This window comes from Notothenia coriiceps, unplaced genomic scaffold (assembly GCF_000735185.1).
Source record: "Notothenia coriiceps isolate Sejong01 unplaced genomic scaffold, NC01 NC01_scaffold00032257, whole genome shotgun sequence".
NCBI classification, from domain to species: domain Eukaryota; kingdom Metazoa; phylum Chordata; class Actinopteri; order Perciformes; family Nototheniidae; genus Notothenia; species Notothenia coriiceps.
Window position 1 is genome coordinate 5034 of NW_011364958.1, and position 19228 is coordinate 24261.

Sequence of the window (19228 nt, forward strand, 5' to 3'; positions counted from 1 at the left end):
GAGTAGATAGAAATAAAGACTTAGAGACTAAACAAATATTAGGCTGAACCTTCTGTCCAGCCTCTCTCATCGTCAAACCATGGTTGATGGTCAATCAAAGTGGATTTCATTAGTAGTAGTAGTAGTAGTAGTAGTAGTAGTAGTAGTAGTAGTAGTAGTAGAGTATTCTTCTTTATCCACGTCCTCTCCCTCCAGCTCTACCTCTACCTCTCATTCTTCCTCCTCTCACTTTCACCCACCTCTTCCTCCTCCTCTCACTCTCGGCCCAGCTCTTCCTCTTCCTCTTGCTCTTGCTTCCATGTTGGCTTCCATTGTTGCTGTAAGAAAGTACTCACCTGTGGTCTTTTTATAGTGCTAACATCCTGATTGATGAGGCAACAATTATGCTATCAGGTGTTTGGTCAGGTGGAATGTGTTTCTTCATTATTGGTCCATGTATGAGGCATTTTGAATATCAGTGTTTTAAACCAGCTAACACGTGACTTTATGTCAGATTCCTGTGTCTTACGTGGAGAAACGTGTGCAGAGCTTTGCAAAAAGTGCCATGTTGATTTGCAAATTGTGTGAAAAGCTAAAAACGTGTTTAGAGTTTTGGAGATTTTAGCCGATGTTTTGCTCTTTGAGTGTCAGTTAAAATAATTGTGCTTTATGTATAATTTTTGTGTGTTAGCAATCGAGAAAAACTGTAACATGACAAACCCATTAATTCAAAAAAAAAACCTTAACAATGGTGACCTCTAGTGGCTTAAAAGATGAAGTGCAGCAGTCTGCATTACAACATTAACACTACAACATGTGCATTATTAGTTAATTCATGTAGTAGACTTCAGTCAGAATGTATCAATGTGTATGGACCCTTGTGGATCAGTTGGTAGAGTTGTTGGTCCATGAACTGGGGCTCGGTCCCCATGTGGAGGACCTGGGTTTGAATCCGACCTGGGACTATTCGCTGCGTGACATCCCCTCTTTTTCCCGCTTTCAAAACTGGCACTTTAATAAAAGCACTGGTTGCCCAAATAAATCTTTTACTAACAAAACAATATTGTACTAATGTCTCCCAATAACAGATAATATTTCAAAAAATGATAAATAGGAAACTAATGTTTATAAGATTACACTTGACAAATGTTGATTCTGACATTAATAGGTATGATCCTTTCAGAATGTTACTAAAAAATGAAGAGGCTGGATTTAAAAAAAAGTTGTTTGATATTTTAGTCAAATTAAAATAGACGGTCAAGATAAGTTGATATAATTCATGTGTTTCGGTAAGTCAATGAGTTCCCATAATTTCAGGGCCCTGTAAAAGAAGCCGGTTTTGTTAATTCATCCTAAATGAATGAGGTTTTTAAGAGTTGGGTCATTGGTATTCAGGAATTTTTACTCTTACAACCCCTGAGTTAATTTCATGACTTCATACTAGATTGATTGCTTGAGAAAACCCACTCTTACCAGTCTTACGTCTTCCTGGATCACTCACTGTTTCAATCTTTAAGGAGATGGAATTTACTTTTGGATCTGTTATCTCTCTGCTGATAACAACACTGGTACTGTCAGTGAACACAGTAGGATTGGACGACCCTGAACATATGAACAACAATCGTGCTTCTGAAACGTTTTAAAAAAGAATAAGGGCTGGGGACTTTCTCTGTCTGCCTATGGGCGGATGGGGGGAGCCCTCAGCACTGTTTCCGAGCACACTTTTCGTGAGGTAAGCACGTCAGGGTTTGCTCTGTCAGCCGCAGCCCGGACTTCTCCACGGTTACAACCAAGGGAGAGGTAAGTGAGGCGCAGCGGCTGCTAACCAGAAAGCTGGTCAGGGACAGTGAGGTGAAACGGTGTTGTTGGACGACAATGCGTGTATACATCGGGGCTCCGCCCACTGTACCCATAGAGTCCAGTAGAAGGCGGAGCCTGTGAGAGATATAACGAGGGGTTACATATGGTAACCCTCGTTATATAAGCACAGGCGGAGCCCTCTACTCCGTGCACTGTCTGTCCTATACCGCTCACTGAAGAGAGGTGTAGGATGACGGTCATGAGGCAAGGCCTCCTTTTATATGGTGAGATGCGCGCGCATTCAGGTAGGCCCGCCCCGGGGCCGGCTGCGTATATAGAAGTCTCAGTAGGTGAATGCGTGCATAATAAGGTAGTACCCATAGAGTCCAGTAGAGGACGTAGCCTGTGAGAGATATGAAAAGGGTTACCATACGTAACCCCTCGTTGTCAAACTGGAATAAAGAATCAAAGTTGTGAAGTGTTTTGTTTTTGTTGCCGTCTTGTCAACAGAGACCAAAAGCGTGCTGCTTCCTGTGTCTGCTCAAGGTCATACAAAGTGCATCAAATAAACTCATATAAAAAACGCTGACGCTGATACATTGATGGATCAATAAATATAATCCAATAATATGATATGTTATATTCTTAAATGGTCAATTGTGGATAACAAGTATTATTACTTTCAGAAATTACATATTTTTAAGATGCTAAAATGTATATTATATATATATATATATATCATTTGTATATTACTTCAGTAAAAGGTTTCCATGGAGGATTTGTTAGTTCATTTCTTTCTTTATATTTTTAAACTACACTCTAGCTTACTACTAGGTTTACTTAAGTAAAAGTTAGGTAAATATTTCTTAGATTGTTAGTTTTTAAAATTATTCACAAGTGACTCAAATGCTCATTGCATGTTTGAATCAAATTGTGTTAAACACAATGCACATTTTACTAACATGACAAACAAATGATAACAACAACAAATCCTTAACAATTGTGACCTCTAGTGGCTCATAATAGATATTACTAGTCAATTTATTCAGGAATATCCAGTATCTACATTTCCTTTTTAATTTGTTTTCTCCTAATGACAGATGACAGATATTGGTGCAAGCTTTTTTATCAGGTTTAATATACACACACATTTAAATATCCCCAGGATCCCCAGTGTGAATGACAGCTATTGGCTCCTCATCAGGAAGCTATTGCAAATAGTGATTTTACCTTAAGGGTCACCAATTATGCCGTATTCACTTTTTCATGTATATTATACATAAATACAATCCGATTTTGGCCACTTTATGATGCCATGATTAGTTTTTTGGGTCGTGCATCCACTGGCCAATAACCAACCATGGTAACAACCGCCCACCTTATCACATGAATCTCCTCCTAAAGCAAAAATAAATGGCTGATTCTGATGGGTGTATGGCATGCTACAATGCATGATCTCTTAGGGATTTTGAACAAAACACTTCAGAGACATGTTTTGTATATATACAAATACAATAGCTGCCCACTGCTCCTAGTACTAGACTCCAGGTACTAGGATGGGTTAAAAGCAGAGAACAAATGTCACTGTGTGCTCTGCATGTGTGACCATTAAAGAGGGTTTCATCCCTCCCAATATTATTATTATTATATCTAAGGATCTATACAATATTGTTGAAAAATAGTATAATAGGGGACATTTCAAATACCAAAACCTTTTCCAATTGTAAGCTAAAACCCCTAAAATGCAAACAGTATTGGGTGTTATCCTTACTATGTGAAAAGGATGTATTTCAAATATGTACTTTTCATCACAAAAAATAACAGTTAACAACGAAATATACAAGACAAGATAACATCATATCACCCATGTCTTGTTCACCTTAACTGTTAATACATTGTTTCCACTTCTGCTAATCACCATTTGATTTCGTTGAGATTCGGATAAGTCTCAAGAATATCAGGCTGTTTGAGAACTTCAAGAAAAAGAGAGCAGGACTTTTCACCATTGCTAATCACTTGGTCGATGAGCTTTATGACGGTTTCCTCTCGCTGTGAGAGATCTTTCAAATTCCCATATTGTCTATTTGAGAGAATTTTCTTTTGTTGCAAATTCTGCAAAATGAAGGATGGATCCGCACTCAGGCAGGCAATGAGTCTCAACTTGTTAGAAATAATCATTTTGGTAGCCGGGCCCTGGAACAGAAAGCAGAATTGATCATCAATATTTAACAAAAGTTGAACTTGTAATATGGTGAGGACAATGGTTTTGTCCACTTTAACACCCAACTTTGTGATGTAAGCTCTACCTGATATGATTTTATTTAGGATATAAAAAATTTTTTTTACGACTGACACTTTTGACCAAAAACTTTTCACATACTGTACATCTGGAGCCTCAAAATGGTCCGATAAAGATGTAAATAGAGCCGCCCGACAATTAGCTTAGCTAAACACACAAACTGGAAGCAGTGGCTGTATAGATTTTGACAATTATCTTCGTAAAAATACATGTTTGCATTGTAAACATTTATGCAGTTTATGAATTTCGAACAGCTTATATTGTCTGAAATTGCACACTGCGGATGTGTCCTCATCAGAAGTGACGATTGACGCTGTTAGCTAGCTGTCTAGACATGTTCGTTATTATCATTTGTTTGTCATGTTAGTAACATGTGCATTGTCTTTAACACAATTTGATGTTTGATTCGATATAACATGCAATGAGCATTTTAGTCAAACTTGTGAATAATTTTTAAAAAAGAGAGCTAGTTTGTCGATGTTCACTTGCTACTACCCCTGTTAATTATTATCTTAAACAGCAGAGGCATAAAAAGGTCACCTTTGAGTTTATCCCATTCTTGGTAATGACAAAAACTCCCCAAAAAACAAAACAAACTATTTTATAGTCTAATGGTTTCTACAATTGTGTGTATGTGCTGTACCTGATGGGATGGCAGTGTCTCGTCTACTGATGGGGTGGCAGTGTCTTGTCTATCTGATAAGAAAGCAGAGTTAGGATTGACTAAAATGTCCAGATAGAACATTTATACAGAACAAATATGTAACGCAAGTTGTTTAAATCTTACTTGTATTCACTGATTTCACAGACACTGAAAAGTTTAGAACATCACAATTGACACCAGATATTTTGTCAGCACAGATTACACTGCCATTAAGAGCAGTGTAATCTCTTTGGGGAACTGGTCCAACAGCAGCTCCTGAAATAAGAAAAAAACATCAATCATTTCAAATGACTACAAGGAGTCTAACGGGTTATGTAATAAAATACTGATGCATTTATATGACTCACAAAAGCAAACAAGACTATAGGCAAAGAGGTTGTTTCATAAAGTAATTCTGAATGCCTGTCCCAGGATTTCTCACAAAATCAGACAAAATGATTTATGGCGTAGATGGAAGCAGGAAGAGGTGTCAGGAATAGAATAGTTATTTGACATTAAATGATGTGGTTATGGCTGATACTGGATGTAGGATCCATGTATGTGTATTGTTGGCATGTCAATTTATTTTGTTTATATTTATCTTGCCAGATGCTCACAGAGAACTCATTCACCAACTCACCACAACATTGGTATTGTACAGATCTTCAATAAACAGCAAACTAAACTGCATCCAACGACCAGAAAATGAATCTGTTATGTGTCTGTGTACAGTATGATCACTTTAAACCTAAAATAATGGCAACCAGAATCTAGGACATTGAAACATCCAAATTGTCATTAAACTGGAGTAGCATCAAGATAAATAGAATTGGAAAGAATCCAAAAATAATCCTGAATTGTCTATTGACCTGGTTTGTCGTCAATACGTGAATAAACACGAGTGGCTAAATCAAGGTTGAGTTTGTTTCACCATCATCATGTAACAGTTACCTTATAGATACTTTGTGTTTTATTTATTTTTTTATTTTTTATTTTGTGTGAAATCTTGTGTAAATAAAGGGACAGTGATAGAGCTGGGCTCTAATTCTTTGTAAATAAATTGCAAGATATTGTTTTATATGAATTTGCATGGGGGGCTACCGATATTGTCCACAAGGGTTGCCAAAATAAACTACTTGAATGTCCTTGAAGTTGCGTAAAATGTTGCGATCTCTTATTTAATGTGTTTAGAATAAGGCCCAAACCAAAATTGTTTTGTAAATGATGGAATCTGAATTTTTCAAAGTATGTGATTTCATCCTGTATTAGAAATATATAAGCTTACCAGTTGTCCAACTCTGTGGATCCATCTCCGTTTTAATCTCCACGTTGAGGGTTTCTGATTTTACATCTGTTATCTCTCTCATGGTAACAACACTGCAACTGTCAGCGTGCACAGTTGGTGCAGCTGACTCTGTATATGTTAATAAAAAGCATATGTCAGCTGCATGTTGAGGTTATAAGTATATACAGAGCTGTACACAGGAACTTTAGAGGCCTTACTTTGAGGTGCAGGGTTGAAAAGCTGCTTCAGTTGCTGGTAGTGCGCTTGATTCTCCTCCAGGATGTCTAAGAAGGTTTGACAGGTATCGTCTCCCTTTTTTATTATTGTACTCAAAAGCACTTCCATCTTTTCTAATGCATTGCTTCGCTTTTGTACCTCCAGAGACTCGTTCATGAGTAAAATATTCCCACACTTGGTGAGGATAAAATCAGGGTCCTTTGAAAGCCACTTACAGAGTCTTGCCTTCACGGACTCCAGTTTGTCCATTATCTGCAACGAGAGAGACATTATATTCGGGGTTATGGCAGTTTCACAAATACTTAAAGTATCAAACAAGAGCAAAGCATTAGCCAAATGGTGTGATATAATTGCCTGTGGTGTCTGGTGATCATCATTTTCTATAAACAACATTCAAAAGACAATATGTAAAAATGATTTTAAAATGTTATCATATTGAGACCATGGCCATTTTGTTTTACATTTGTGGTGACACACAAATGCAATCAAGAAGTGTGGATGTTTGTTGTAAAAATTGGGGTCAATATATTAATACAACACAAATAACCTTCAGTGAAAATGACTGAAAAATGTATCATACCACAAATTAAAAAGCTTTTGGTTTCACACAATAACAATACTAACAATACCATTTTATAATTACACAATTACAACGCAAATGTTATGTGCCTGGGAAAATTCTTACTTTACAAAAAAGATGTAATGTCCAAAAAATATAACAAATGTTTAATTACATTGCCTCAAATTGTGTAGTTGAAGATTATAAAAAGAATGTTCTTACCTCGTGCCCTAACCACGTTGGTGTTATAATTTTTTGAGTACAATATTTTTGACTGTAGGCTCCATTTGTTCATTTTACTTAATAACCTGAGTACCTCTTCCACCTCTGAAAATAACCAACACCTTAATGTGTCTTTCATTTGTTTGCGTTAAATTAATATGATCTTTAAGAAACTATTAACGTTTACATGGTAAAGTATTTTGGAACAAATCGGAAGTCAACACTTTAAGGTTGTTTCATAGTATTTATTTTAGTGTGCACGTTGGTCGATTATAGGGTAAATGTGGATTTTGTGTTCCGCTCCTGTTGATAAAAAACAAGAACCGAAAGCAAACTTGTCTTTGTTTTTACACAATACTATAGCGTAACTGTACTTTACCAAAACGTTACTGAACAAATCGCGCACATAACTTACCTTTATTAGCGTGGATTATCGCACAAAAAACCATGCAGGAATCAAAATGATTCTAAAGAAAAGTTTGCCACGTAGAAACAAAAAGTCTTGTTTTCCCTCGGATTACCACACTGGCATCAGAGAAAGCACTTCCTCATTCTCTCAGTTTGGGCAAACAGCCCATAATGCGCCGTGCATACTGTAAGAAGGCGTCATGCTGCTCTGATGTGAACATCTGCTAAAGTAGTTTATCAATTATGGTAAGTTTATTAGAAATAATTATACGGTGAGGAAATGACGGCTCAATAACTACATACAAAAATCTTCATATTAATACAAAACATATTCCTTCAAACATATAATAGTAGGACAGAAGACCATTATTGTATGAAGTGATTCTAGTAGCACTATGAAGTTATTGAATATAATAATAACAATTCTCCAAGATTATTCAAAAGCATACTTTTACCAAACTAGCAAGAGACCATTTCTTGTGAGATTATGTTGGGTCAGGTGCCCTAAACTGTAAGAATGTGCAGTTATTTAATATTGTTTGCAATAAAACTTCACCATAATTATCCAGGAGCATATTCCTTCAAAATAAATGTTGTAGTATAAAAAACATATTGCCATTATTTGTGTGATGTGATTTGGTAGCACTACACCGCGTGACAGAAAATGATGTTATATTTTTGAGACCTTACTACGGTTGTAACGGGACACTGTTTGTGTAAAGTTTATAATCTAATATGTTTTCAACTTTATTGAAGTCTTATAGTTTCTGAATGATCTCCATTTCAGGTCTTAAGGTTGTTAAATGTGTCATAAAAACAATAAGCGAAATAATGCGGATCTCAAACATACATTAACTCATATCTGGCTATTGCGATATATTATAAGTAACAAAACATAGTTTCACACTGTATTTTTTAAAGTAAACAAATAAAAACACTTGTCACCAAGGTCAGTTTTATTTTATTAAAATATAATGAAATGATTCACTTCATGATGATGTACACAAAAAACATTCATAAACAAATATGCAAATCAAATACAAATTAAAGAACATTGTTCAAATAACAAGAGTTCAATCGTGTTCAGTTAGCCATGGTAGTCCGTCTGTTATTCTGACCTCATTAATCTCAATCACATGGTGTCTCTGTCCCGTTGTAGGCAGATACATAGAGTAATATGTAACTCATCGGTAGGAAATGATCACTGACACTTTGCAAAATGGAGTATGTTACTGGTTAAAGACATTTTACAATTGTGTACATGTGCAACAGCTTCCACGCACAGACTGTGTGGAATCTGATGGGCCTCTAACCCTAAATCTGGATCGGCACCTTGCCATGCCCCACATATATAGGTGCCAGTATTTCACCTGTCCTATGGGTCCATATAATCTAAATTGATCAGTAATTTAAAAACCTTACTGTCAGAGCCGGTCAAGATAACACAACTATCTTATAGTCTTCATGTGTGGCATCGACCTATACGCTTTGTTCATGTACGCCCTGATAGTTCGGTCATTAGAATAAACCAAGAAACAAGCCGCACATTCCAAGATTGACCCGCACATTCGCCTGTCCTCTTGCCACCTGGAGACCAATCTGCAAGGGAACAGAGCATGCGGTAACCCTGGGAGATATACAAATATTTGGAAAACATGAATCTGTATAAAACAATGTCAAAAGTGGCAAACTCTTGTTTTTCCCACCAAAGCATGCTAATTTCATTAGAAATATCTGCAACTCAAAACATAGACGTCTTTGACACAATATCAATATTGTTATCTCTTCACTTTCTGATGATGTTTGTTAATTGTTTTAATGTTTTAAATGATACTTCTGCAATGTGAATATCTCACACATTGCACCTTTAATGTAAAACAATTAGCAATGAGTTAAATAAATGACATGCCATGGCTGTTTGTATGAACTTAGAAAGCTGTTTCTACTGTGGTGGTCCTTGTGTACTGCTGGATGAGCTTTTGATAAAAGTGTTTTTACGCTGCAGTGGTACAGCCCTCCTTCCAGACGGCTGGTTCAGTTCGCTCATGTCCACTCCTGAGTCTAAGCTGGTTTCTCGACTGTCGGCCGGCCCCCGTCTCCTCTGCTGATCAGACACTGCGTAATGGATCTCAGCTGCAGGTTTGCCCTCCATCGATACAAACCAGGCCCTTGGAGACTGCGCCGATGGGATTTTAGAAAGCTCTCCCAAGGCGGGCACGGAGTGTCTGCTGCCCCGGATTTTATTCAACGTTCCTGGGACCGACGCTGACTCCGTGAGGCTGAAGTGACCGCTGGATGTGTTGGAGGAAGTTGATGCCTCCTCTAGAACATCGGACTGGTCCTCAGTTTCCACTTCCTGGTTCTGGGTAGCAGAGGAACCTTTTGCCGGGACCTGGGAGAACTCGTCTTTACTCAGAGGATCTGAAGCGGCCGACTTGCTCCACTGGGCCTGTTCCCCCAAATGGAAGAATGCCGGGGCGTGAAGAATGGCAATGGGCTGGTTGTAGAAGAACAAATTCTCAGCCAGAGAGACGGGAGCCCTGATCTGATCCGTAGGGTCATGCAGACACATCAGATCGTTCAGGTCAGGGTTAAGCTCCACTCCGTCACACTCAACCCGAATGGCCACGGCATTGGGATTGGCTATGACATTGTGCTGATTATCCCCCCTCCCTGTAATGGTTTGGTTCAGTCCATTCTGTGGATGAGAGGAGTCTAGTGAAGCTTCTTCAAAGAATTCATCATCACATGTGGAGGTGGTTTTGTCTCTTCTCACTGCTGGTAGAATCTTCTTGGTTTTAGGTTCACTGAGCGAACGTCTGCAGACAATAACAAATGTGTTGAGTCTTATTCAGTGCCAGGCAAATGATAGTAAGAACATTATCCATAAACTCTACATGATTACACAGTACAAATATAAAAATGTTCACTCAATTGGGCAAATATAGATTTGACTAATATTGAAGGGGTTTTAAAGGAGTACACCACGGAACATGATAGGTAACACTTACATTGACGTGAACATAACTAATAAGTGGAAAATTAGTAGTTAATTCAACTTAATTTTAAAGTTATTTAAGTAAAATTTACATTGATAAAATATAAGCTATAATTTGTTATTTTAACATGAATTACATTTGTATATGCAACAAAACTACAATATGTGTTTACTAAAAACTACAATACTATTCAGAACCATGAAAACACATGTTCTTACCTAGAGGATAGAGATATATTTTGATTTATGTTTTGCTCTCCCAGTGAGCTGGTGAGATATTTTTTTAAATGTTTTACATATTTATATCTAATCAAAATCACAATTGATAGTATTCATGGAGGAGTATGAGTTGAATGTTTCTTTTACCTGCGATTACATAATAACCCAACCAGAAGACAGATGATAATAACAAGCATCCCTCCCAGGACAACCATCAGGAGAGATGAATGGTTTAAGATGAAGTCAATGGGGATGGCAAGTCCAAAGAAACCTAAAGCATAAAAATGGTCAGAAAAATAAGTTTGGCTGAAAAATATAAAACATACGTACATGCAATAATAAATAAAAATGAATAAACTCAGTATTCCATCCAAACCAAAAAAAAACTGAGTTCTGAATTTAAAAGGTTAAAAAATGTTTGCCAGGAAATATCTTTCTTAGTTTCTTAAATGTCATTTTCCAAAAGCTGGGGGAAAAAATACCATCAAAAAGATCATTAAATAAGATATTTAATTTTTTATAGCAATGACAAGTCATTTTTGTTCCAAACAAAATAATCCTAAATATGTTTTTAATGCCGGTTTATGAATTAAAGAAAAAGAGAAAAAACATAAAGCTCTGAAAAAAATGAAGAGACCACTGCAAAATGATCAGTTCCTCTGGTTTTACTATTGATAGGTATATGTTTGAGTAAAATTAATTCTTTTTTTAATTGATTCCCTAAACTACTGACTCTGTGTCAGTGTTGGAATTAAACAGACACTGGAATGTAAAGCCATACATGTAGAGATTGCGATTTTAGACACCTTTGAAGTAGTCTCTTCATTTTTTTTAGAGCTGTAGTTTTGATGAACTTGAAAGATTATCCTGGCATAAAACAGTAGAGAAAACAATTTAGGTTTAGGTTTGAGCAGTTTTTGTCTTCTCTCAAGGCTTTTGTATGTTCCAGGCCCATTTGAAATGATTATAGAATATGTTTGTCAAAATGATCACTTCATACATTAACACAACTATGTACAATGTATTACCATTACATTGCCATACAGCTAGTATCAGTAACACTTGAGACACTTTACATAAGCTTACGATCGTTAGTGTTAGCACTTGCCTCTATTGGGTGATAAAGGCGCTGCGATCCAGTAACCCAGGTGAGGAGCAGTGAATGTCCACATGAGCTTCCCCTCCACTGACACCACTGTCCCCAGCCCCTTCCTCATCCATCCACCTAGAGATAAACAACAAGACAAACACTAGTTTGTATAAATCTTTCTTCAATTACCCACAAACAACAAAATCCTGTTAGATGTTCAAGTAAATCAGCTTATTCCTTTCCAAAGACATTGAAGGTTAATGAGAAGGGAACATAAATGAAAACACTTTGGTTAACCCAAAATGAGATAGTTTTGAGAAACAGATTGATTGTACACTTTTCACCAGATAAAAATATGGCAAAGATGGCAACAAATACATATTTCAGTAAAAAATGTAATACAAACGCACCGGGTTCTACGCATGAGGCTCCAACTGTATTCTCTCTATAGTGGCGGCACCAGATTTACAGTATGTACATCATAACAAATTAAATAAAGGACAGTAAATTGAGTTTAAAACATGTAAGTTCTATTTTTGAATTTCATAATTTTACATCTTCTTACAAAGATGACTATAAACGGTTTGCTAAAGCCTTTCTTTTTGATAGATGTCGATTCCGGCCAACTGAATAACTTTGCATAGTCAAAAAATATGTTGAAAAGTTATTAATTCCAATTTGGAACTTGCCAGGGAGTGAAGAAAGTGTGAGAACAAAGAAGGTAAATGAGTTGTTGTACCCAAGATATCAGCAAAGCATCTTAGGCTGTTCATCGACTATTTTGCACATGGATTGTCATCAATTGTGAACATTTTCAGACTGTACTTCTTGAGATCAAATTAGGCTATATTTTGCCCGTGATATAAAAAGAGTTTTAGTAATGGTGGGGCCTTTTGCATATCTGTTACATTAATGACTGTATACAGTACAGTTTATGGCCAACAGAGATATGGAAATACTACTAAGCTACGTCTCTGTGCTGCCCAGGGCTGGGTCAGTAATGTTTCAAATTGCTTGCGATGCTAACTTCCGGGTCGGCCTCCAAAAATACGACCTCGCTGCACTGTTCTGTTAAGCTACATTTCCAAGTAGAGGCCATTCAATAAACCTTACTTCACCTCCATACTCTCCTAAAATAAAAATGGGCTAGTCTGATTGTGATTTCAACTTACCAGTAGTCCGGTTAAAGAACCAGGCCGGAACAACCTCGGAGGTCTGGAGTCCGCGGCTGTCAGGAATGCTGAGGCTGATCTGAATGCCACCCCCCCTCACATGTAACTCAGTGTCTCCTGAGAAGAGCTGCACACTGACAGCTGCCACCGGACTCAACTCCAAACCAACGTATCCTTAACAACAGAGTAGGTGATGCTTGAGAAGGATTGAAATAGTCTTGAATAAAATAAACACACACATATACGTAGTGTTTATTCACACATAAACGCCTTAGATACATGGTTCCAGTTGACATGGTTATTGTTTAAATCTGATTATTAAAGCCTCAGATGAAAAAGGCTATTTTTATAAAAGAAGACACATAAGAGGTTTTCTTTTTAATCTGAAGTTACAGTTACTTTTGTGTAGATAGAATTCGCATTGCATTTTAACTTTCACATTTCAGATTGACAGCGGAAATACCATCTACAGTATAACACTTTGTGCTCATCTCATCAAAGTGAAACATATAGAAATAAATATAAAAACATGCCCAAAAATGAATGTTTTTTCTAAATTCTGTCTACCTGATTTAGTGCTCATGATGCCCAGAGTGTTCTGGAAGCCATCCTCCTCTGCCGGCAGCTTTGGGATGGTCAGGTAGGCTCTGACAGCCGTGGCAGTAATGCTGTCGCTCAGATTCAGAAGTCTCTTGGGAAACTGGACAACGGGCTTTGATGAAGCATCTGCAAATGAAGGGAAAACATGATCAATTACAGCTTGAAAATGTGCTGTGTAAATAATTTGTAGTGCAGCTGTCTTTGGCTAATTGAATATGACACTTTTAATCAATGCTTGCACTGAGAATCAAATACAGAAAAATAATGAGCAAGAAAGAAAGAAAGTGACTTTAACAATATATACATTACCAGATGTTTTGCCAGTGATCAGGACGGAATCATCATAGAGCCAGATGTCCCCCTGGTTCAGACCAAGCAGTGACATGGTCAAGGAGGAAAATACTGCAGAAATGTTAAAAATAGAGGAAAAATACACAATTAGCAAAAAAGCACTTCAATGTGATGCACAAAGTTTCTTCCACTAGATGGCAGTGTGATATGTTTTTCTATCAAGCTTTACACAAAAGCAAGCTTATATCATCTTTGACCATAAAAACAATGGATCATGATTTAGTTATTTTCTGTCATTGGAAAAGCATAACAGATGGCAGAGGGGCAACAGAAGACGACACACATTCCAGATGTGCACATAGGTTATATAATGATCCCAGGTGTTTTGCTTGGGTGCTCTGCCTAATATGGTGTGAAATGCAGAGAGGTGAGGCTAAACTTGGTATTGCAACAACAACAGCAATGAAAATCACAAGGATGTAAAGCTTATACCTCATGTCAAATTCGTTTTTTACATGACCTGATAAAAGAAGGAAAACATACTATCCACCCTTTTTTGTGTTTACGGATCCACCGACAGGTACATGTGACTTTTGTGTCCAATAAACCAGCCTGCTTTTCGCAAAAGACCTTCACAATACGACGAAACTGCATTAGATTACATTCATTTTCTTCCTGATTAGGTTTCTCTTGAATTGACACATGTACTTTTCTAAAAAAGTCTGGGGAAAAAGGATGTTTTGGTGGAAAGATTGGTGAAGCAAACACAGGATTTCTGTTATTTAAATTATGTAACAAGAGTTCAAGTTTAAGCCAGTCATGTTCTTTTCCCAAACCTGTTTTTTTTTAAAAACCAAACTGTTTTGTTACGTTTATGTTTAGCGTTTTTGTTTAATGTTAACCATTGGTTTAATACTGCAACTCAATATAGCAAAAAATACATATTCCTGTAAATGCAATTGAGAATGCAGTTTAGTTGTATGGGAATGTTCCATCGTAGGAGACAGGGTTGAGGAAACACACACAAGTGTAGTTATATAATGATTTTTCAGAGGGGGAAATTATGTAATTGGTTGGGTTTGACCTCAACAGGCAGAGTGCAAAGAGAAATAAACTGTCATGATGTAGTGTAGCCAGTGAATTGAAAACGTTTCCTCTATTCTGGGCAGTCTAAAAGTACTGTCATTGATGGTGAGAGCCCAAGATGATGCTCCATAAAGCTCATTATCTGTGGTGAATCAAACATGAGATATCTTACTTGGCATTGGGTCGGTTTTACACGGCAGCAGTGTGCAGATATAGCCATCCTTACTGGCCACAAGTGTGATTGTTGTCCCAGTTTGGTAAGGAACGTGAAGCAGAGCACCGCCGTCCCCCCCAGTGAGGGCAGTGGCGAACAGGGTGTAGTTGATGTAGACCTCCACCAGCGCCTGGCTCAGGGACTCACGACTCAGCACGTTGTTCACCTGGACTTTCAGGTTAAAAGCAGGATCTGGGGGGGGGGGGAATAAAGATCAGGTTAAGAAAATAACTGAGTGGTTGGGGCAAGATAACTGATTCTATAAAAATGTATTTACAATCGAGCAAGAACCTTGATACTTATTCAAGTTGCACATAATCAACATGGTGTTTTTTAACCATAATATCTTACAATATGATGTAGTCCACTTTAACACTACAAATGGTCTCAAAACTGACTCTTCTGACAAAATGCCAAATCCCTTATTATTTAGTCCACCCCCTTTATGCAGTGTGACTGTGTACTTTAACAGAATGGAGTTGGCTGCATTTGCAATTAACCGAGACAGGACTTTATTGGCAACAAAAAAAATCGAGAAGTAATTTGCAGAATCCCTCAAGGTTATGAATTGATTATTCCCAGTTTATTTTACAGAGGTGGACACAAAAACCAAATGTTAAAAATGGCCATTAACTTCGGCACAGCGTGGTTCAAGACAATGTTAAGCTACATCAGCATGCAGACGGGTAACTAAAGTACATATTTCCAATAATGTGATTCCAATTCTGCAGCCCAAATGATTATATGTGTTCAAGTAGTTCCCTGATAATCTGTTTCTAATGTAGATGTGTCACCTTAACCACAAGCCAAATTAGTCACTCACACAGTGCAGCAACTCCCAATAGTGAGTCCCATGGCCATTTGAATCAATAGTGGCCATGTATACACTTCCCCAACATTGATCAATGCATAAGGGTATTAGTTATTAAACAGTGAGAAACCTGCAACTTCACTGACTTTCCACTTACAACAAGCCTTGATAACGGCGTATCTTGCAGCCGATTATTTAACTGCTTAATGTAAGCATTTTGACGGATTATGTAAAGTTGAAACATGTGCTTGTTTAATGCATTAAACAGAACTCAATTTGGAAATAGAAGGATGGTTTTTTAGACCAGAGTGGATATAAGATAAGAAACCATCAGAAAATGACAAAACTTCAGTGATCTTCAAGAAAAAAATGTTTTTTAACTGAGTCTTTTGGTTTCCTTGATTTTATAAAATGACTGCATTTAAAAAGGGGATATCAAATTTAAGTATATTATAAATGAAAATGTTGTTACAATATCAGTCATGTCATTTTAATAGGTTATTTGGTTTGTTAATGTTTCTACATTTTTAGGGGAAATGATTCCATTAGCTTCTCCTAGCAGCAGGACATAATGAGCTGATAGCCGGTGACCACAGAGGAGCCTCTAGCAGCTCAAGAGACAGACATTTCTCTCCGGACATTGTGAGTCAATATTGGATTTGTGTCAGGTTACTCTAATGCATGCTAATGTGGAACTGTAAATAGGCAACTGTGTGTAACTTGTATCTCCTTCTGCTGCCCTTAAGTGGCCAAAAAGTCAATTAATGCAACTTCAAATGTGATTTTATTTTATCTGCAGGTTTGGCATTCATAACACCTGCATTCATGAGGGTTCATAGCATAGAACTAGCTTAAAACAGCTCAATAATGACAAACAACTAAATACAAATAAAGCGCACTCAGAGAGCCCCGCAAAGGCCACATGTTGGCCACAATGATAATGAAATTGACAAATAATGCATGTTAATGCTATTTTTTCTTCCTCGCCCATTAGAATTGGGCCAGTCATTTGCTGTAATCCTGCTCCCAAACATCAGCTTACAAAGCCGAAAACATAGCCTCATCTTTTGATGTAAAAAAGGTGTATACCAAAGAGTAGTTGGTTAAATCTGGAACAAAGGCCCCATACCAACTACTCGTAAAGTTACTGAACACTGCTTCATAGAAACTCTCCCGTACTGAGAGTACTTTTGTTTTTAGAGGTGCAAATCTCTGCCAGCACCAAACTATCTTCCTTCACCTACTGCCCTGCTATAAATATTCTCTACTGAAATGTACTGCTTCAATACAGTGTGGCCTGGAAAATTAGTTTTGGAGCCATAGATCTCAGCAGCCAGCTCATCATCCAGCCTCCACAGTTAAAGAAAGTTATTTAGTGCTAGCAGTCCATAAAAAGGTCCTTATTGCACATGATCACTAACTAAATGCTGAAACATTGCTAAAGCAGCAATTGTACTGGTCATAATGTCGTGAAGAACTCTCAAATGGGGACAATTTGACAATTACAGTTTTTTGGTCTGATTGCTCATTATATAGCTGCTAAAAGACCTGCAATAGCTTAATTGAAGACTAATGATGCCAGGCTTTATGCTACTAGCAATATTTGAGAAAGTGCCAAAACCAGATAATCAGACCATCCTGTATTATTACACCATAACAATTCCCTTTGATCAGGAGCAGACAGATGCCTGAAGCTGCCAGGAGGGCCTTTATTTTCAGCCACAATATTAAACACTATATTTGGCAGTGTTAGTGTCCGCCCACTGGGACACATACACCAGTGCAGATGGAGATGAGGATGCTTGTTTTGGAAGAGTCATCTTGATGTGTGTTCTGCCTCTATGGCCAAACATAACAGAAGGGGGTCACTAAATCTGAAGTGGAGGTGTTTCGTGCCAGATTACTATAATCTCCCCATCTGGCGAACTGAACCATGGCACAAAGAGGTTTATGAAGTGGATTGAAATGGGCTGCTCAAGGCTGCCGAGCAGATGACAAATAGATCCCACATTGTGTGTGATTTGGCTTGAACACTGTTATTATTGGGCAAATGACAGCACTCATCCAGTAAAGAAAATGCATAACTCCAGAGATATCAAACCCTTTGTTAGATAACCCTTGCTATTCCAAACGACAAATGACAGAGCTACGTGACCCAGAAATGAAGGCGGTAAATAAGAGAACGGCAAGCTGTTATGGATCAAAAACACAATTATTTTTGGCTTAACGCATTGCAATTTGCATTGGCTGACATATCAAGGAATTATAGCGTTACATATTATCTTGACAACAAAATCAGGATGAACAGGGACAAGCACAACCATTTTGACCAGTCAGTTCTGTGAGACAACCAGTCAGCGTAAACAGATGGTCCAACATGGACTTATCTCCGCTGACCCCCCACCTACCCCACATACATGCATGTTTGTGTGATGGAAGTAGGCCATACATTCCACTGATGGAGACAAACACAAGGGAACCCTTTGATATGTGGGCCAAATAGGCCTCAAGCACGAGTCAGCAATATCTAATCAAACTGACAAAAGATGCTTAGGGTGTCAGCGACAGAGGGGTGTCGAGAAGATGTAATGTCTGAGCAACCATCAGTCCTGTTAGGGTAGTTACAATCCTCCACTGGGGGAACTTATTCAATCTTAAAGTCTGTCTCCAAATGTAAAGGGCAACAATGAAGATGTTAATCTCAGCATGGGAGAACTGACCATCTGGTTCCAGAAAAGAGGTGTTTTTTAGCCTGTTTCAGAGGAGGGAGTCAAATAGTGATGCTTGGGTAGTGGCTACTGGTACCTTGGTTGGTGATTGGCTAATGGTTACACAAGCCAAAAAATCGTTATGACATCATAAAGTGGCAAAAATCTGATCAGCTCATTTTCAGACAGGTTTTTATTAGGGCCGGGACTTTAACGCGTTAATTAAGATTAATTAATTACACAAAAATTAACGCATTTTAATCGCACTTATTTTTGTACCGCGGAACGTTTCTCACTGGATGAGTTTCAGGGGTACCGATTATACTGGAGCACCAACTAACGTTCATGACTTCAGACAACAACAAACCACAGTGAACAATAGTCGAACGAAGAAGCTGATGAGACCGCTTTGGTTGGTCCCGTGGATGGGACATTTTGTTTTAAAAAACGGACGGATGGAAGCGTCGATAAGAGCAAGGTTGTTTGCAAATTATGCAAAAAGGAATTTGCATATCACCGCAGCACATCAAGCCTCAAGTATCACCTCAATGCAAAACCTATAGCAGCTAGCGTGGAAGCTAGCGTGGACGTTAGCCCGACTCGGAGT

At 37.8% G+C, this 19228-nt stretch overlaps 2 protein-coding genes across 2 annotated transcripts; both read right to left on the reverse strand.

Moving 5' to 3' along the window:
- Positions 1 to 2805: 2805 nt before the first annotated feature.
- On the reverse strand, positions 2806 to 7566 carry LOC104960718 (uncharacterized). Its single transcript, XM_010788875.1, has 6 exons — positions 7440 to 7566; positions 6225 to 6495; positions 6007 to 6135; positions 4866 to 4997; positions 4722 to 4774; positions 2806 to 3972 (listed from the first exon to the last, which is right to left on the reverse strand). The coding sequence occupies exons 2-6, from the start codon at positions 6490 to 6492 to the stop codon at positions 3694 to 3696; spliced, it is 861 nt and encodes a 286-aa protein (XP_010787177.1). The 5' UTR covers positions 6493 to 6495; positions 7440 to 7566; the 3' UTR covers positions 2806 to 3693.
- An 811-nt stretch (positions 7567 to 8377) lies between these two features.
- On the reverse strand, positions 8378 to 15656 carry LOC104960719 (protein FAM171B-like). Its single transcript, XM_010788876.1, has 7 exons — positions 15061 to 15656; positions 13821 to 13913; positions 13479 to 13637; positions 12912 to 13085; positions 11758 to 11874; positions 10797 to 10920; positions 8378 to 10251 (listed from the first exon to the last, which is right to left on the reverse strand). The coding sequence occupies exons 1-7, from the start codon at positions 15065 to 15067 to the stop codon at positions 9375 to 9377; spliced, it is 1551 nt and encodes a 516-aa protein (XP_010787178.1). The 5' UTR covers positions 15068 to 15656; the 3' UTR covers positions 8378 to 9374.
- Positions 15657 to 19228: the final 3572 nt, after the last annotated feature.